At 41.0% G+C, this 21,441-nt stretch overlaps 1 protein-coding gene across 7 annotated transcripts in view; it reads left to right on the top strand.

Annotated features, from left to right (window-relative positions):
- The window catches only part of PIEZO2 (piezo type mechanosensitive ion channel component 2), a 195,823-nt gene that overhangs the window by 63,154 nt on the left and 111,228 nt on the right, over positions 1–21,441 (top strand). For all 7 annotated transcript variants that reach the window (XM_081873517.1, XM_081873521.1, XM_081873520.1 and 4 more), the window contains exon 3: positions 2,681–2,806. In XM_081873517.1, coding sequence (XP_081729643.1) covers positions 2,681–2,806 — 126 coding nt within the window. The remainder of the gene's footprint in view (positions 1–2,680; positions 2,807–21,441) is intronic.

The raw sequence follows: 21,441 nt of genomic DNA, 5'->3' as shown, positions 1-21,441 counted from the left end.
TGTCCTCGGGTGTCTTCCCGTGTAAAAGTTGGGGTGTCTAGGCGACGTTTCGACGAGGTCTCACTCGTCATCTTCATGAAGATGACGAGTGAGACCTCGTCGAAACGTCGCCTAGACACCCCAACTTTTACACGGGAAGACACCCGAGGACACCAAAACCTGCATATATATATATATATATATATATATTTCCCCTCTTACATTATGTAGAATAAAGTATGATATCCTATGTGAGTGCCCGTAAGAGTCTGTCTACTGTTGTTCGAAACATAGCTTCAGTGAAGAATATGGCACCGTCTGTTGAATTTTTACTTACTTCTTATAACGCTGACTAATATTTGAACTGAAAATGTTGGTTGTAATCTGTAGCAATGTCATGTACTTCCATGTTGACTTTACACTCTTTCCACACATTTCTGGAGTTTGTCTGCTTGGTTCGGCCTGAAGAAGAGAGGCAAATCTGCTATCATTGAAGGCATAGAGAATAATCTGTGAGGAAGCTAAACAACTATTGTCTCTCTACAACGAAAACAGAACAGTAACTGGGATACCCCTGATTCTGCAAAGATGCAATTTAGCTCAGTGTTACTTCGTGACTAAGCGATATAATGACACTACACACCCAGCGACTATATCAGACTTCTTCAAGGGTTAGGTTTAAGAATGCTATCTTGGATCTAACAGCAATGCTTCTTTATTCTAAAATTTCCTTGCCAGTCTTTGGCGGGTGGTAGCAAGATTCCAGGGGTTCCAGGAACTCACCCAGGGTCATGTTTCCATTGTGAATTCAGGGCACAGCAGAGGCTGTAGCTTTTTAAAATATATGATTTATTTTACATCTCTATACACTTGGAATTACATGGAGAGGACTAGATTTCACAGAATTACATCTCCAGGGTGTCTCTTTTTGCTTCTCTCACAGCTTCATCCAACTTGAGTCAAGAGCAGTCAGCCATGCTGCCCAGTCTCTGGGTTGCAGCCTCTACAGTCAGCAGCACCTTCTGTTCTTTGCAAAACACACATACACTCTTTTCCTGTTACCTCACTCCCAGCCCATCACCTTGGTAACCTGTCAATTCTCCTGTCTCTGTCCACTCCTCAGAGCTGGGGTGGGGAAGGACAGTTCTTTTGCATTGCCAATGGCCCTCAATGGCCCAGTATTGTTTCTTGATGGCTCTGCATTTAACTAGCCCAGCCAGGCTGGTTTGCATGAGCCCATCCAGGAATTCCTTGTCTGTCACAGGTCTACAGTTTGCATTTTCCCTTCCTATCCCAAATATTAGCTACATTCTGACATTCATTAATTTCTTGGGTTTAGGGGGGTCTCTCCACAAACCTATATCAGTATTTATTTTTAGCATGGCTTATATTCCAGTGGCAGCAGTATGCCTGCCTGCCTGCACCCAGTCTGCCCACCAGACCAATCTACTCCTGCTTTTATTCCTGTACTGCACATGTACGTTCCTGCCATAGTTGCTATTGCCACCAGAGAGTGCCACCTTCACAAGAAAACAATGACTGTCAGCCACGCAGTCCTACATTTGCATGACCAAACCACAGAGCATGGGCTTAGAATAAAGTTCTAAAGAGCTGTGCTATCCACCATATTTTGTTTCTGGCTTGTGCCTGCCTGCCTCCACCTACTCTGGTGGAGGTAGAAAGGCTTTGGGGGCCCTAAATGATTGAGACACAGGGCTGTGTGGTTTGCAGGAAAACCAATTTCGCAGTTCACATACTAATGGGTTCATGCTACGATGCCATCCAGTGATAGACATGCATTATATTAACCCTAGATTTTATTTCATTCATGTGCCTTACTTGATTTGAAGTAGATACATGACAAGTTTGCTGTTTTTATGTTTTGAATTTTGAAAACAGTCCTCTGGAAATAATGAGAATGGTTATGCTGCAAGTCTTGTCTGACATAATATTTTGTTAACAAAATGGGTAACTTGCTTAGGCCAACTTATGAGTTAGAGAGTGTAACTGGTTTGAAGGGTGGAATTGTCTATTGATGCAGAGGATGCAGCTTCTAATACTATTCTGGGCATGAAAAGCTCTAAAAAAAAAACCACAGGAAGTCCTGCAAAAGGTTTAGAGTGAATAGGATTTTTCCTCTTATTTAGCTCCTGTTCTGTTTGGATTTCTGAATCTAGTTGTTTTTTTAAGCATGCGTTTTTTACTACATATTTTATCCGAGCTTCCTTCTCAAGAAAGAAAGAAGATACCTTAGATTCATATTAATTATTCTTTTTTGAATCAGTACATTATCATAAGGAATGGAAAAAGGCAGGCTTAAAGATTTGTTATCATATCTGCAGCAAAAATAAATGTATGTGTAATCACACTTTAATTAACATATAGAAACAAATGTGTGGTTTGTGTATCATCAAAACAAATGTTTTATCTAATATTTGATTGAATTGGCTTGAACTGGCTTGAAGGCATGATATCCATTTAGCCTAATTTATCCCATATGCATAATGTAGAATATAACAGTGAAGATAACACTGATTGGAACATTGTTGGAAGTATTTCTTATTTGTGCTTTTTTTTTTACTTCATCTGCCTTTACAATATATTTTATATGCATAAATATTTTAGCACTTCTTGCAGTTTTATCTATGCCAATGTTTTTTGTCACATTAACTAGCTTTGAATTGTGTTTTGTGTCTTTTAGGGCATACAGGCCGGTTACTAAAATCCTTGTGCTTCATGAGTCTAACATTTCTGCTTCTGCACATCGTATTTCAAATCACAATAAACAGCCTTGAAGCTGGTAAAAGTATTAAACCTGATTATAACTGTGAGTATCCTTTTTATTTTTCTAATGTTCTTCACAGCTCTTTATGTAGGAAGGATATTGTGACTATCAGCAATAGTGGTTTTGTTGTCATGGTTTCTAGGATTCATCATAATTCTGCTTTAGGAAAGTGCTTTCTTTAGGATTATGGCTATGTAATTTGTAAACAAAATTAAGTTTTTCAAACCTCTCAAGATGCATTTCTTTCACTTCCTTATTTAGTTTTCTACTATGTGTAAAAAATACCGTATTTTTTGCCCTATAGGACGCACTTTTCCCCCTCCAAAAATGAAGGGGAAATCTGGGTGTGTCCTATGGGGCGAATGCAGGCTTTCGCTGAAGCTTGGAGAGTGAGAGGGGTCGGTGCGCACCGACCCCTCTCGCTCTCTAGGCTTCAGGAAGACATCCGCAGCCTAGGCAGCCCTGCGGGAGGTCCCACAGGGCTGTGTAGGCTGCGGATAGCAGCCTGCTTCCCGGAGCGTCGGGCGCCCTGAAAGCAGAGCTCCTGGCGTTTTGGGAACACATCCGCAGCCTGCTTCCCGGAGCGTCAGGCGCCCTGAAAGCAGAGTGCCCGGCGCTTTGGGAACACCTCCGCAGCCTAGGCAGCCCTGCAGGAGTTCCCCGCAGGGCTCCCCACGCTGCGGATAGCAGCCTGCCGCCCGCCGGACAGACATCCGCAGCGTGGGGAGCCCTGCAGGAGTTCCCCACAGGGCTCCCCACGCTGTGGATAGCAGCCTGCTGCCCGGCGCGCAGGGCACCCTGAAGCAGAGCGCCCCTCGCGCCAGGCACCCCACAAGCTCGGAGGACAGCAGGGAGGCGCAGCGCCGCCATCCCGCTGTTGCTCGACCTGGTTCGGTTTCCCCAACCTGCTTTTGGGGGGAAATAAAGGGGGGGAAAATCCCTTTATTTCCCCCCCAAAAAACTAGGTGCGTCCTATGGGACGGAGCGTCCTATGGGACGAAAAATACGGTAGCTACGTGTAGTTGGATATTTCTTCTATAGAACCTGTTGAAACTGAGCATAACTGCTGCACTTTTGGTAGAAAGGGGCCACACTTCTGCAGTAAGTTCCATGACAACATGTTCTAGGGGGACAGTCATTTAGGGTGCCTGTAATGTTTGCCTCTTTGTCATGACCAGAATATGCATTTATCCAGTGTATGGTTATTGGCTATTAAAGCACAGTTACCTTTGGGTATTCCTCTGATTGCTTTCTCCATTGAAAGATCACCTGATAGTGCATTCTCAGTATGAAATTTTAGGGTCGGTTGTTGCCACTTACAACAATTAATTTGAGATTTCCAGTTTGTTTGACTCCATGCCTTCACTGTACGCTCATCCCTGCCCTTTCTGCAGAGTTTATATCAAGAGATAATCATATGAGTGGCTTGCAGTTTTCTACCATTGTCAGACAAACACCAGCATATGGTATTTCTTTCCAAAGCCTCTAGGTTGTGCATGGTGCCCTTTGGCCTCTTTTACAAGTTGCCATGCCATATTTTAGATTTGTTGCCTAGTTCAGTCTTTGCTGCTTGGTGCCCTTTGGTTTTTTTTAAATTCACCCCAGTGTTAAAACATGATGAGAACTGTAGTCAAAAACATATGGAAGGTGTCATGCTGGGGAAAGCTGACTGAGTGTCACCCCATGATCAGATACAGTTTCACTCTTGTTCTAGAGGAATGATTCATTCTGAAACAGATGTTTCCCAGCTCCTGTTGACATTGACCCTCAAAAAGTTGTTTTGTAACCTCTTTGATATTAAGGTACATTGTAAGAGTGCATGGTCTCTTAGCTAATAGAATGGAAGATGGAAGTGGAAGTGTAGAAAGAATGGGAAACATGCTCTCTAGTTACCACTGAAATTTTAAATCTGTTTTTAAAAAGGTAAATGTAAACATAAATAGAGCTTGACTGCATTCAGTTTTAACATTTGGTTAACTAGCAAGGAAAACATGAACTATTGGTGCCCTACTCTGCTGACAGTTGAGTAAACTCAGTCCAGCTATTTAGAAATATAGATGCCTTTGAAGGAAATCTTGTTTTCTTTTAAACCATTAAGGATTATCCATCAACAGTAAAAAAAAGAAAGAAAGAAAAAGTAATGTATCTTAAAATGCTTAGATTTGTAACACATTTCTGGCTTTCTAAATTTGGATTTATTGTTTGGATTTAATATTAAGCATCATTCTTATAAACTAAGTGGAATGAAAACTTTATAGGTATGTAAGGAGTAATGAAGCATACGAAATCTTTCCAAAGCTGCAGTCTATTTCAGAAGTTTTCTTAGAAGAAAAGAAAGCTGTCCAATCTAATATTAGCCTGATTTTGTTTTGACAGTTAAATAGACCTACCATATATACTCGAGTATAAGCCGATTTTTTCAGCACATTTTTTATGCTGAAAAAGCCGCCCTCGGCTTATACTCGAGTGAGGCAGCAGCAGCGGGAGGAGTGGTCTGAAAGGAGCCCTTTCTCGCCCCTGCCCACCTCTCGCAAGGGCAGGCACAGGAGCCGTGGTTGGGAGACATGCGGCGCTGCACTGTGCCTCTCCCAACCGCGGCTCCTATGCCTGCTCTTGCGAGCGGAAGAGGTGGTGGCAGAGGGACAAGCGGCCCGAAAGGAGCCCTCTCGGGCTGCTGGTTCCTCCTACGCCGCCTTTGCCACTGTCAGTGGAGGAACCAGCAGCCCGAAAGCAGCCCTTTTGGGCTGCTTGTTCTTCTTCCGCCGCTGCCGCCCCCACCAGGCTTGTGGTGTGGTGAACTGGCTTATACTCGAGTCAATAAGTTTTCCCAGTTTTTTGTTCTAAAATTAGGTGCCTCGGCTTATACAGTGTATAAAAATTGTCATGTTATTACTTTTAAAAATACACTACAAGGATATAACCATTAAAATTGTTTTTCAGTTTATAAACAGTGAAATAGCAGGAGTTGAACAATATTGGTCCTAGTGATTAATAGTGGAAAGAAATTTTTATGAATGATTTTTTCCAACCAGCAAATTCCTAAATAAATGGAATGTGTTTACTACCCGTCACTATAATTTTTTTTTTATGCAAACACATTATTTATTTTTTTAGATTTTCAATATGTACTATGAATGGCTTCTATGTATACTTATTTATCTTACAAATAATTTCCCTTTCTTTACATTATTGCCGTTATAGGGATATCATTTCAATCACATAAGAAATAATTTGAAGATAAGCTTTTCCTTTTGTCGAGTATAAATATAATGGGTGATGTGTCCAACTAAGTGATATTCTGAGTAGACCCTTGAAATCAATGGACAGGTCCATTTCTTTTAGTGGATCTCCTCTAACAAACATTAAATATCACCCAATATAAATGTCAAAGCTTATTTGGGGGTAAGATGCATGGGTGTGTGTGGGGGGGTGTATGTACATTTGCCAGTATATTCCATTTGAGAGCCAGTGTGGTGTAATGGTTAAGAGTGGTAGTCTTGCAATCTGGGGAACCGGGTTCGCGTCTCCGCTCCTCCACATGCAGCTGCTGGGTGACCTTGGGCCAGTCACACTTCTTTGAAGTCTCTCAGGCCCACTCACCTCACAGAGTGTTTGTTGTGGGGGAAGAAGGGAAAGGAGAATGTTAGCCGCTTTGAGACTCCTTAAAAAGGGAGTGAAAGGCGGGATATCAAATCCAAACTCTTCTTCTTCTTCATATCAGTCTTGCAAAGGAATGAATAATAATTGCAACACTTAGATTCCTTGGTTAATATATACTTTTAAGGATAGTGTGTGAACTACAGAAAGGAGAGGGAATTGAAAGCAGAAGAAAATTAAAGGGCTACATGTTGACTGACAAATCAGGGAAATGGATAAAATGAGTGGTGAACAAAAGCATGAAAGTTGTGTGGAAAGAGATAATCGAAAAAAGAGATACTGGGCGGTACCTGGCTGAACAGTTCTGCTAGTGCAAGGAGTTTTTGCTGTGCAATAGAACTTCCTCACCTTCTCCTCTCTCCATGTGTACTGTAAATCTTCTCTGGAGGGTTAGGAGAATCCCAGAAGTGAGAAGAAGAAGGGTTTGGATTTGATATCCTGCTTTATCACTACCCTAAGGAGTCTCAAAGCAGCTAACATTCTTCTTTCCCTTCCTCCCCCACAACAAACACTCTGTGAGGTGAGTGGGGCTGAGAGACTTCAAGGAAGTGTGACTAGCCCAAGGTCACCCAGCAGCTGCATGTGGAGGAGTGGAGACGCGAACCCAGTTCACCAGATTACAATGAGGCTTATTCGGTCCTAAAATCTATTTTTAGTATTCATTTTAAAGTGTAAAATAATATTTTAGGACTGAGATGCTATTGCAAAATCAGGAAGTACATAATCCGGCTGATAGATCCTCAAAGCAAGTTGAGGAATGCCTAATTAGGTTGGTCTGATGCCAAAAAAAGAAAAAAAGAAAAAAGAGAGAACAAATTTCTTTTCCATTCTTACACTTTGCTCAGAACCAACAATCAGAACACACAAAAAACTATCTGAAAGAAAGCTGCTTTAAACTTCCAACTGTCTAAAACTAGGAGCAGTGGATGTTTCCATGTTCTCTGCATAAAAGGAAGGAGGGAGTATCTTCTTTTAACGCTTTTCTGTTGCCACTGGAATGTAACCAGATACCATAAGGTCTGCTCTGTTGCTTATAGAAATGTTTATTCCCTTTGGGGGATTTCTTGCAGACTGTTTTTATGAAAGTGTTGTATTACAATTGTTAACAGGAAGTGTGGTTTTACCTGCTCTTGATCCTATATTTGTGTGCTCTGTGGTTGCTGGTAAGGACTAATTTCATCGAAGTGTGCTTTCCCCAAAACCTCCTGTTTAGAGATAAAGAATGTGTGCTTCCACACCCTGCTTTAGTATAAGAAACCATTACTGAAACAATATGATCTCTTCTATAAAGGAGTGATATGTCTTGTACTGGGAAACAAGCACATATATTTATCCTTGCCACACTGATATAGAATATTAAACCATATGGAAATTTTATACTTTGGGATATTTGTAGATTAACCAAATTTCATGAATTTTAATTAAAGGGAAACCCCAAAAGTTCAAACATTTAAAAAACAATATTCGAAACTCCTGGCTGGGTGGGAAGAGTTCCATATAAGAATTTATAGCTGGATTTTTCAAACATTTATTTCAAGGGTGGCCTCACATACATTATGGTAGTAGTCCAATCTAGAGGTCTCCAATACAGAGCTCAAAATACTTTTACTACTGTCTCATTAGTCTTTGGCAGACAGTCCTCGTCAAATTCTGCAACTACAACAGCATTATTGACTCTCTTCTCAGAAGACAACTCAGAGAAATTGTAAACACTTACTGCCTCATAGGCAGCAATTATTATTATTTAATTGATTTCTGCTGGCTTAGTGACTTGCCCAGAAACAAGTGCATTTGTTGTTAGTCAAACCGCTGTGTTAGCAGCAACTAATTGACCTCCCTGGGGTGGAAACCTAGACAGTGTGTATGGAGGTCCTGGGCCGCCCAGATGACAAGACCTCGCCCCCCTCGGCCTCACTGATGTGGTCCAAAGGAAAGCAGAGCAATACGTTTGGCACCAGCTTGGCTGTAGGAGTTGCCAGAAGAATAATGTATCAAACTATTGTAATTTATCTGGAGGCAGAAAAAGTGTCTCATTAGGGTTTAAGGGAAGAAATTAATACTAACAAAACTCAAGGGCTGTCATTTTGACGTGGAATGAATGGCTCACTATTTGCAGACTGTGTTTGCTTCTGCTTGTTCAATAGTGACAATACTAATTTTGATGGTACAATACAACTGTGGTGTCGGTATGCATCTGTGTCAGGAGACTATGGAAGAATGTGCCTTCAGGGGTAAAGTCAAACTGTTGGAGAGTTACAGTGCCTGCTATGGCTGTAAAGACTGATGCTGGAGATACATGTTTAGGGCAGACGAAGGTATCTAATTTTGCATCATGGCATTTCTTCTCTCTGCAGTCCTCCCAGAGGTCATTCCTCCTCTGGTCTCTGCTGTGGATATACAACCTGACCTTCTCCAGGCACTGCGATCATCCCATATGTTGCTAGCCTTCATGTCACATTTGCAGACATCTTTGTAATACAGAGTTGGTCTGCCAAGAGGCCTATTGCCTGAAACCAGCTCCCCATAGAGCATGTCCTTGGGGATCCTACCTTCTTCCATTCTGTGTACATGACCAAGCCAGTGTAGATGTCACTGAGCCAGAAGTATGAACATGCTGGGAATATGGGCTTGGGAATGTGATGTAGGACTTTTGAATCAATGCTAATAGTCTAGCAGCTGAGGCTGTTTGTACTCAGTGCAGATAATAAACTTATCTAAGCCCATTGTGGGCTTTCCCCTTATGCAATTGCAGTCGTATCCAGGGAAAACACTGCTGCCAGGCGACAACAGGTTGTGTACTATCAGCTAGGCCTCATCTAATTATCTTAGCATTCCACTGGGCCTATATGAGGAAAGCCAATCCTTAGCATCCTAGGCATCCTGATAAATATACTGCACATCCCAGGACTCCATGGGCATGCATGCTACAGCAATGCTGATTGCACCATAGAGAGAGGCCTCACTCTGAAACCTCTAGTGAAAATGTCATGCCAGAGCTGACCCACTGCCAGGAAAGCTTGAAGGAAGAAAAGCAGAGTGGGTTAGGGTTTAGGAGGTCACAGTGAGATTGCTTGGATTTGCAGGGGATGGTAGCAGGTGTTCAGACCATGATTGGGATATGCTATAAGTACAAGATATGTAAACATGACAAATGTAAGAGGTGAGGGTGGTGGAAAGAATATCTAAACACATCCCCTAAATGCTTGAAAACTCAGCTAAGTCTCTCATCTTGTTTATCATGTTTACCTTGTGGAAGATGTAAACAGCAGATGTTTCAGAACATGTTGTGCCTGACCACTGACTAGCTGTTGTTGTTTTGGGTGCTATTTGTATGCCTTTCGTTAACCAAATACACACGGTTTTTCAAGAAGAGAGTGAATGCTTTTAAAAAGTCATTTTACTGCTTTTACTACCTATGCATCCTTCAAATTCCATTTAATGCTAAGAAATTCAGTCTGCAGTCTGCAGAGGTACTTCACATTCTTTCTCTCCCAGCCTTCTTTTTCCTTCAAGGCAACCTTTCTCCAGCTATTTCCTAAGCTTAATAGCAGCATGGTGGTGGTGGGACACTCCATCAGAATTGTGGAAGAGCGAGGGAAGCTTTACAAGAGAACCCTGAGCACATGTAGTTTACTTGGATCACTGCCTAATAATCTCCTTGAACAAACCCTTCTGAGTTGCCATTTCCCTTGTACATAGCAGTTCGGGTATGGCTAAATATGTCTGCCAATATGGCTGAATTCCTTCTGTGTGTGAAAACCATACAAATGAGACTCAGCACATTTAGGTCATCCATAGCTTGCATGCTTGTAAATATACTGGAAAGCTAAACCATGTGGGCAGAAGTCTATCAGTGTACCTGGGCTGGTATGGGAGCTAGGGGCCATGCTTCCCTTAAGTGACACTGATCACCAGCACTTGAGTGTTTCATTTCTGCATGTTTCTCTGAACATTCCCCCTCAGCTAAATGGTAAATTGTTTATACCATAAAAGTACTTAATTCGTTTCGGAGGTCCGTTCTTAACCTGAAACTGTTCTTAACCTGAAGCACCACTTTAGCTAATGGGGCCTCCTGCTGCTGCCGCGCCGCCGGGGCCCAATTTCTGTTCTTATCCTGAAGCAAAGTTCTTAACCTGAACCACTATTTCTGGGTTAGCGGAGTGTGTAACCTGAAGCATATGTAATGCAAAGTATGGAAACTGTGACCCAGATCTAGTTTTAGTTCATTAACAATACAATGGTATCTCAGGTTACATATGCTTCAGGTTACATACGCTTCAGGTTACAGACTCCGCTAACCCAGAAATAGTACCTCAGGTTAAGTACTTTGCTTCAGGATGAGAACAGAAATTGTGGTCCGGCAGCGCGGCGGCAGCTGGAGGCCCCATTAGCTAAAGTGGTGCTTCAGGTTAAGAACAGTTTCAGGTTAAGTACAGACCTCCGGAACAAATTAAGTACTTAACCTGAGGTACCACTGTAAGTTTTATACAGAAAATACATGTTTCTGCTATGCAGTGTATATTTCTTTGCATTTTTAAGACTTGCTTAAATTCTCTTCCCCACCCCACTTATTTTTTGCCTCTCAGAAAGTTGTACAAACATTAGTATGACAGGAGTAGAGGGAAGTTGTGAAAAGGATGTATGATGTCATTCATATTGTTATCTGGAATGACACAAAATACATGTGCCGACACATCTTTGACATTTGCCAGAAGGCGGGGGAACTCATTTGGCATTCTAGCTTTGTTTTATGCAGCTGTATATCTGATTAACTTCCTTTCTTAGGTATTTTTCGCAGATGAGAGATTTCAGCCAACATTTCAGACAACACACCATGATTTATAAAAACATGTTTGAAAGCTCTCATCATAGTGCTTTTTAGGAAGATGATATGAGATAGCGGAATGGGCAGGTGTGGCACTAGGCGATATGGTAACAGGAAGATAGATTTCTTTTACTATTGAAAAGTGATTGAGAAGTTTTGTTCTGGTAGAACAAACCTTTGAATGCCAAATGCTTTTTTATTAGAAATATTTAGAGACAGTGGGAAGTGACATCCTTTTTTTAACAGAGTTTTTATTTTACTTACTAAAATATTTATGCACCATTCTTAATCTAGGCAAGGTCACACAGGGCTCTACATAGGCATCAAAACAAATTTCAAAAAGTGATTAAAATATAACTTATCATCAAAATATTATCACTTTTAGATAAATCTCTCAGAAAGGTCTCTTGTAAAGAATGTTTTAGTCTGAAGTTTCATGTACAAGAATTTCACATGCATTTGGAACTTTCTTGGCTGCTTAAGCATTGTGTTTATATTAATATTGGTTTGTGGTCATGATTTTTTTTTAAAAAAAAAAAAACCTAGCATCTGCTTTATACACATTTACTTTAACAAAATGTGTCCCCGTATTTATATCTGTGGAAAGTTGCAACAGAAGGGCAATTTTCTCAACTTGATACAAAAGTGAAGGCCCCTGCCTTAGTTAATAGTACTAATTGTGTAATCGGATCTGCTTCAAACTGGAAATGGGGTGTAGGCTGGTGTTCAAAGAAGCAGTGAAATAATGTGAAAAAGTTCATTTTGTAATGAATGAAGGCATTCATCAACTGCTGAGGCATATTTTTGATACACCTTTAGAAGATATTCTTGGCCACTCTCAGTATGTCACCTTGAAGTTGATTATTAAACTGAATTATTTCAGATGTTGATGAGCACAAAATGCTCATATTCATGCCTTATGCAACTACATGAGTAATTGCAAAATAAATATGATTCTTCTTAAAAAAACACGCAGTAGATTAAACCAAACCCTATCAGGGTACCTCCAAGTACAAATATTTGCTCCTGTTCTCTTACTTGTACACACATAGGGATACCATTGCAACATTGGAGAGCCCTTTTTTCCACATTGGGTTGTATAAAATCTACTTTGACACACACATATATATATTTAAAAACTCCTTTATATAAACACTGAGGCAAAGAAGCCCAGACATGGAAATAAAATGTATAATAGTATGTCTTGTGGAAACATAAGTTTTATGTCACAGCTGTGTGTAGTTAAACACTAGACCACCACACCCTACAGGTGGAAATAAGAAATTGAGGGGCCATTAAAAACCAACTTTGACTCCTTAACTGTAGTCTATGTTTTAAAGAATGATGGCAGGTCACTTTACTCTTTGACTGAATCTGTTCTTCGTGAAATTTGAGTCTCTGCACTAGTGAAAGGATCATGGTTGTGTGTTATGAAACTTTAGATTTGTCTTAAACCACCACCAACCTGTGGGGTCTTGAAAAGCAGGACTATTAATCTGGGAGTTCTGTAACCTGTGTCTGTCTTTTTCTAACAGTAGCTTTGCCCAACAAACCCCAAATATGCATTCCATGGTAACATGACCATGTGAGTGCGTGAAGAAAATATAATGATTTTATATCCATATGTTACTTGCTGCATACTTGAGCAGGCATTTTCCACTCTAGCATGATTAAGTGATTGATCGTTAGTGCAAAATAAAAGAAACTAGAAAGGTGTGTCCATGTTTTACGGAGTTTAATAACCTGTTATAAAGAATAAAATGATGATTCAGGTTAACACATCTGTGTTCGTAACGGAGAACTTTCCTGAACCTACAGTATATTGGGTCATTTGGACCGCCCAAATCAGCAGTCAACTATAAAAATATTAACTTGTATTAAGAACTGATGGGGTCTATAATAATTTTTGTGTTGATTCTTATGGGGTCTCACATTTTCTCATTTATAGTAGGTTGCTAAGCACCTGGTCTAAACCACTGAGCCTCTTGGGCTTGCCAATCGTAAGGTTGGCAGTTTGAATCCATGTGATGGGTTGAGCTCCCGTTGCTCTGTCCCAGCTCCTGCCAACCCAGCAGTTCAAAAGCATACCAGCGTGAGTACTGAGTAATAGGTACTGCTGTGGCGGGAAGGTAAATGGCCTTTCCATGTGTTCTGGCACTCATCAGAGTGTTCCATGCACCAGAAGCGGTTTACTCATTCTGGCCACATGACCCATAAAAGCTGTCTGCAAACAAACACTGCTCCCTCGGCCTGAAAGCGCCACACCCCATAGTCAGATTCGACTGTCCAGGAGTCTGTTACCTTTACCTTACCTATGTTAAAAAGTGCATTGAGCATAGTCTCATCAGCCCTCTTGGGTTGAAACACCGCAGTGTGTTTGAAGTGTATGAAGTGGTACAGGGCAAGGGGACAAAACTTTACATTTTTATGCCCCGTTGGGGTTAGTTATAACATCTGTGTGTATAGGAACTTGCACACAAGCAGTCAGGAAGAGCTGCTGTTTGACTTTGTACCTTGCAATCATTGTCACGTTGAAAGAAGAAGAGTTTGGATTTGATATCCTGCTTTATCACTACCCTAAGGAGTCTCAAAGCGGCTAACATTCTCCTTTCCCTTCCTCCCCCACAACAAACACGCTGTGAGGTGAGTGAGGCTGACAGACTTCAAAGAAGTGTGACTAGCCCAAGGTCACCCAGCAGCTGCATGTGGAGGAGCGGAGATGCGAACCCGGTTGACCATATTACGAGACTACCGCTCTTAACCACTACACCTCACTCCCTGGAATCTTATCCTAAATGCTGGAGGGTACACTTCTGAATTTCCAGGGTAATTATTTTAATTACCCCTCATAGTCAACTGCTTCACTCATTCATTTTTGAGGAGTTGAAATGGGCTTCAGCCAGTGAAATGCTCTGCATGTAAAGTATTACAACCTGAACAGCTAATGCTCAGTTATTCATTGTCTGAACCACTGGCTGGAACTATGATGCAGCTGCTCACTATTACTCATTGCTTTCACTTTGAAAAAATATATTGCTGGTAGCAGTTTTTCAGAAACCTTTGGCAACTGAAAATGAAGTTCAGCCACTGGTCACATTCAACATGCAGCGTATTTTATTCCTTTTGTTTTCAGAGTATTGAATTGATGAAACACACTTCAGTGTAGTCCTGTTTAAAACAGCATTTGATTTGGTGGTGTTGAAAACTTCGTTTTGCTTTAGATGACTGCAGTTCCTTTGAAGAAGCATTTGAAAACAACATCTTAGAATTATATTAGTGCAAAAGGCCAGATTAAAGATATAGAAGCCGCTATGTTGACGCAATATCTTAATAGCAAAGGCAGCCAATGTGGTGTCACCCATGTGTTGTTGGACTCCAGCTACCACCATCCCTTACCATTAGTCATGCTGGCTGGGGCTGATGGGAATTGTAGTCCAGCAACTTCTAGAAAGCACTATCTTGGCTACCCCTGTCTTAAAGCTTCAGCCCCAAACAGCAAGTCATAAAATTCTCATTCGAGAACTCTACTGAGGAATTGCAAAGATTATATTGCTTCATTTTCATAGTCCAGACCTGAATGTTCTAAACGTCCTTTTAACTTGAAAACACAGCCAGATATTGCATGTCCTTGAATCTACCACTTATGCTTAGGATATAAAGTTCAGAATTGTTTTGCTGCTTTAGTCAAAGACTTTTCCAGTGCAGCATATTGCTTTCCAATAAATGCACCTGATAAACTCACAAGCAGTGCAAATGGTGGTGGTTGGTGCTGTTTGTTGGTTTGCTATAATAAGTGTATATTCCCTCTGAACATATAGATACCATGTGTGCAGTGTAGATATTAATGAACTTGTGTCATCAGCTGTGCTCTGAACTGCAGGGAATAACATGGTGAGAGCATTATGATGCAGATTTGAGCTAGAAAAATGAACTCTTAAGAGTGGGTGTTTCCACACCCACATACCCTGTGTAATCAAGCCCTGAAAAGATAGCTTGTGTGACAGTTTTTAGAGCCTCTGCCTTTTTCTCTTCGCTTCTAAAGATATTGTATTTAAAGAGAAATAATAAAGCTTGTTTATAAAAACATTTTTTTAAAAAATATCAGTACGGTTTCTTCTTCTTTTCCTGAAGTTCATGATGCTACATTCTGGAGTATTAATATTGAAATTGAAATTTGCTGCATTGTTTATGTTAAAGGGGCAAGCATAAGTTAAAAAGCTCATATCCTGCTTTAGTACTGATTTAGACTTTTAAACATCTGGCAGGAACTAAAAAAGCTTGGTTTTTTTCCTTTTTGGTTAGTTTTCTCAATTGGAAGCCAAGTTCTTAAGTGCGCAATACATTTCCTGGAATAAATTTGTTTGAACCCAATAGAAAACCACCTTCCTTCCTAGCTGACTTGATTTACCTCTGTAGTTATTATTACATAGATAATGATAATTTTTTTCACTATTAGCAATAAAATATAAGGAAATATGGTGCACAGTGCAGTTAAAGTTCATATTTATTTAAATAGTTGCAAGTGGAATACAAAAGTAGAGCATAAAATGCCCAATATCAATTTAAAGACTGAGATACAACATAAAAACCAGTAGAACAATATCACAAAAACAAATCAAAGTAGGAATTTGGGGATCACTGCTCTGATATTCTGTAGGATGTGGTACCACAAGTAAATTTACCCCAATCATCTTAATTCTTACAGGTCTATACAGGGAAAAGCAGGCTTTCAAGTACCTTAGTCCTGAGTTACTGTGTCAGTAACAAGATAATTGAACATGACTCAGTAGTTCATCTCCAGCCAGTGCAGTTCCATCATCACAACTGGTGTGTGTGTGTGTGTGTGTGTCCAGATACCTCTCTTGACAATCTGGCTGCAGCATTCTACACCACGTCAAATTTCAAACACATTGAGATATTGACTGGGATAAAAATCTCTACTTAGAAGGCTTGTTGAAAGACAAATTTATTTAACAGGCACTGGAAAGACAATAAGGATAGAACTTACCAATATTTAATGGGCGGGGGTTCCAAAGGCTAGATGCCACCACACTAAAGACCTGGTTCCAATACCATGCAGAATGGACCTCCTGATAAGATAATTTCTGTAGGCTGCCCTCTGCTGCAGATTGTAGGGATTGGTCAAGTATATAAAGGATGAGATAATATTTAAGGTATCCTAATCCCAAACTCTATTGGGATTTGTATACCAGTGCTAGTACCTTGAATTTAGCTCAGTAGCTAATTGGCAGCCAGTAAAACACTTTTAACAGTGACTTAATATTCAGGCTGATGCATGCTTCGTACATGGGTTGGATAGGCCCCCCCACTTTTCTTCCTTATGCCATCAGTGAGCAGTCAAGCTGCTGCGTTTTGCAGCTTCATGTAGATGTTAAATAACATTGGAGGCAAGATGGTCTTTGTGGCACTCCACAGCACAACTGCCAGAGGACCAAGAGATTAACACTGATTAACACTCAGTGTTAATCTCTGAAACCACCCCTAGAGACAGAACCAGAATCACTGTAAAACATTGGCCCCAATGCTCATCTCACAAGCGGCAATAACATCAAAAGCCACTGGGCAGCTGAGCTGAAAAGTTAGAATTTTTCAATAAGATTGTGGGGAAAGGGACCTTTCATCAGACAGCAGGAAGAGAGACATTGTGTGAAAGCATCAGTGGAAGACTTGTGGAAGCGAGTCTTGATTATTTCAGTGGAGGTTATTTGCAAGTACGGTATCTGTTATTTGGATCACAGAGAGGGGATATGAAACAACTGTAGTTCTGCTTGCAGATTTCCATGATTTAAGTGTAGTTACAACCTAAAACAATGGAAACTGAGAGAAAATTACTATTTTTATCCTTCAGTGTAGTTTCCTGTACTGTATTGTATTGGTTTTGTTGCATTTTGCAGTGATGGCTTATATAGAAGTGACCGTATTCAACATTGGTTATTATTTGTTGAATTACTCAGCTTGCTTATATGATCCAAAAATCAGCCACTGTGGTAAAGATTCTCTTTCACTGGACTGCAGTAGCTTACAAAATGCTAGAGGGTCTGCAGCAGAAATGTGACTCATTTTCTGCTCCCACAAGTGTGTTTTTCACACATATATTAAATATTTCCTTGGAAAAACTGGGCCACCCTTGTGCTTTTTGTTGATCCCTGATTGATAATGTCTGTATGGGGTCTCAAATGTACTGTCCTTCATATGAGACTGGCTTCTGTAGGTTCATAGGACTTTTTCTTTCCATTAAAAATATTACTAAAATCATCCCAGGAGAACAGGATGCAGTAGACATTCCAAAGAGAGCCCCTCTGTTATAAATCTACCAATAGTTTATGAGCTGTAAAGTTTGCATTATGAAAAGGGAATTGGTGCTCTTGCAATTTCCAACTCCTGATGCAAAATCCATCTATATGTAAAGAAATAAACCTGCCAAAAGCACTTCAGCCTATAAAACAGCAGTTCCCCAAGTGTTTTAATAAATGGTCCAGCAATTTGAAAGTTCTCTTTTTCTTTTACCCTGATAGCTGCCTCCTCCCTTCCTTTCTTCTTCTCCCTTACGACGATCATGGTCCTAGTAACTTCTGAATTATAAATGCTTAATCTGCATGTATTCCAGGCTTTGCCTGTGCATCCTAATTCAGTATTTGCAAGTCATAGGGTCTAACTAGATGTGACATTAATTGTGCTATATAAATGTCATCTGGGGTGATGCCTGAGCAGCCATCAGCGCATGGGGGTGGGGAAGTTTATTTGGTTTGTTTCTGACCCCAGTGAGAGGAATGTCACAGAGGTATGACATTTTTAAATGAAAATTTGGTCTAGAGTTATGTATCTCTTTGACCCAATGCAGCCATTAACATCCATATCTTGTAAGAGTGGGAGTAGAGGGGTTGAGGTGAGGAGTCAAATGGGCAGATGTCTTATCTTTGCCGTGTGCTCTTTTGGGAGGAAGGGCAGGATATAAACTTAATAAATAAAAGCTGATAACCTCCTGTCAAGTTTCCATGGAAGAATAACTTTATGATTTCAAGCAGCGTTCTGTCACTTTCTCTTGAATGCTTGTGAAGAGGCACAGCAATGCACAACTTACTGAACAGTTACAGATAGGTAGCCGTGTTGGTCTGCCATAGTCAAAACAAAACAAATTCCTTCCAGTAGCACCTTAAAGACCAACTAAGTCAGTTCTTGGTATGAGCTTTCGTGTGCATGCACACTTCTTCAGATACTGTGTATCTGAAGAAGTGTGCACTTCTTCAGATACTGTGTATCTGAAGAAGTGTGCATGCACAAGAAAGCTCATACCAAGAACTGACTTAGTTGGTCTTTAAGGTGCTACTGGAAGGAATTTGTTTTGTTTCAACTTACTGAAGTTTTGATAATTATAAAGGTCACACTGCCTTTAAGTCTTCCTGTTTTGAGCCTTGCTATGTATTCTCTTTACTAAATGGGAAGAATGGCAGTGTACTTGAAGCATGAGGGTGGGTGGCATTTGTTAGTGTTTTTATAGACGTTTTGAGGGACTTTAGAGAAAAGTTAATGTTTCTCTGTTGCTAATGTTCGTTTGGAGAAATGTGCAAGTGTTGCCTAAATTAGAAAAGGGGCATAGGATTGTATATCCAGTGCATGAGTTGTTTGTGTTATTTCAGGGATATTTCACAAACATATGGACAGTACAGACTAGCCACCCCCTAACCTGATGCCCCCCAGGTGCTTTGGACTAAAACTCCCATCAACAGCATGGCAAATCTTCAGTGATGATGGGAGTTGTAGTCCAGTAACTTTAAGGTAGCACTCACTTGGGAATGACTAAATACGGATAAACTATTGGGCTACATCTGACCAGTGGATTGACTCTGTGCTGGCTGGGGTTTGTGGGAGTTAAGGCTGATTAAAGACTGTCACATCAGTGTAGGCCAGGACTCAGGTGGAATACCATTACAACAGGAAATACTTTTACAATGAAGTTTTAGGGGAGACTAAGACAGGACAGTTCTGCTTCACTTATCTGGGTTAGCTTGCTGCTTTACCTGTTAGTGTATGTCTACACTAGTCGTGCAGCAAATAAGGCAGGAAAAGGGTATGACCCATTGTTTTATAGAGACCAAATTTTAGCCAGAGAGTACAATGGAAATAGTGTTCAAAAACCTAATATGAAGAGAGAATATTTGATATACAAAACTATTCCCCATAAACTCTGCATACTTTCTTCACACAAATCTTGTGGAACCAAAGAATTTGAGGTTCCTTTCTCTTGCCTTTTTAAAATTGCTTTTGTTTAGTGTTTCTGATTTGAAATAAACCACAAATGCTCTCAGGACTTGGATCATGTATGTGTTAGAATTTCTGATCTATGATTGCAGTCATGGCCTTTTTGTCTATCACATGACGGTATGTGTTTTGACTCCACAGAGTGGGAAGTGATGGAAACAGGATGTTTGTGTTATTGTGTTTCTTGAAGTGGGACTATTGTCCTTTGTTCTTTTTCTCTTTGCTGTCTGATGCTAGAGAGAGAGAGAGGGAGCCATGTTGCAGTGCTCCATGTGTGTTTATGTGTAAATAAAGTAGATTAATAAAATGCTGAGTTGCTGAGGTCTGTCACGCAAGTTGCGCAAACTCTGCGGATCCCTAAGTGTGCCAGTGTCGGTTGGCATTGGTCGCTGTGATGTTCGGGCTGAAGAAAGCTTATGAAACTCGCGAATGATCGGCCAGGAGGGAGGGAACATGCCAGTCAGGCATGTGTCTCTGCCAGAGTCCTACTCGAGTGTAGGCTGAACTCCTGACAGTATGTACCAGTAGTTAACTATTCATTATCCATGCTTTTCTTCACTACTGAATGCATTCATTATTTATTGTTCTAATTGTTACCATGACAGTTCTCATGATCTTCATGCTCGCAGTCAAGAGAGCTGCCTGTTCTTAAAGTAGCCAACCTGATGACCTAGAGGTTTATAAGAAAAGGAAAGCATCCCACTGTGGTTATGCACAGCCATGTAAATGGTAAAGGGACCCCTGACCATTAGGTCCAGTCGTGGCCGACTCTGGGGTTGCGGCGCTCATCTCGCTTTATTGGCTGAGGAAGCCGGCGTACAGCTTCCGGGTCATGTGGCCAGCATGACTAAGCCGCTTCTGGCGAACCAAAACGGCGCACGGAAACGGCGTTTACCTTCCCGCCAGAGCGGTACCTATTTATCTACTTGCACTTTGACGTGCTTTTGAACTGCTAGGTTGGCAGGAGCAGGGACTGAGGAACGGGAGCTCACCCCATCGTGGGGATTCGAATCACCGACCTTCTGATCAGCAAGTCCTAGGCTCTGTGGTTTAACCCACAGCGCCACCCGCGTCCCTTCGCACAGCCATGTAGGCAATGGTATATTAACCCTGTATTACATTGACTGTTTTGAAAATGGAATAGTTATACTTGTTTTATATCAGCTGACATTTTATTAAGTTGGCAGATTAATTTTAGTTACAGAAAATGGTGTCATCCCCTCTTCATTCTGGCTAGCTTCTTCACTAATTTCAGTTCCTTTCTGAAGTAGTGCAAATTTAAGTGTTTACAGTTTCTCATTGATATTACGATTCTTATTGGTATCTGTTTTCTTATGTTCCAGAAGTTAGATTTAGACAGTGGCGTAGCGTGGGTTGTCAGCACCCGGGGCAAGGCAAATAATTTGCGCCCCCTAACCCGTGGATTTGCGCCCCCTAACCCGTGGATTTGCGCCCCCTAACCCGTGGATTTGCCCTAACCCCAGATGTTGCGCCCGGTGCGGCCGGCCCCCCCTGCACCCCCCACGCTACGCCACTGGATTTAGAACTTCTTATGTGTCTGCTTCTGGCAATCTAGTTCCTATACTAGTTCAAATAAGGCTATGCTTTGCTTTTCCTTTCTCTGCTTTTATACAAGACCTACCCCCTTTATTTCAAGCTAGTGGTATCTTTATCTTTCTTGCATCTTTTCATGCAGAAGTCTGATGATTTAACAGGCTATGTGTAAGAGATCGGATGCATTTCCTGTGTTTCCATTGAAATGCTCAATTTAAATATATTCACTAATAATATGTCAGGATTGCACTTCCGGATTTCATCTGTTACCCATACTAGCAGTATTTTCCCTCTCTACCAGTTTCTGTGTAGCATTTCAAAATGTACTGAGGTATCCACCATTCCCAGATGCATAGGCAGA

The sequence above is a fragment of the Podarcis erhardii genome, assembly GCF_964252035.2.
Source record: "Podarcis erhardii genome assembly, chromosome: 8".
In the NCBI taxonomy this organism is placed as follows: domain Eukaryota; kingdom Metazoa; phylum Chordata; class Lepidosauria; order Squamata; family Lacertidae; genus Podarcis; species Podarcis erhardii.
Note: the sequence above shows the minus strand (reverse complement) of the source record. Positions and strands in the feature narration are given on the sequence as shown.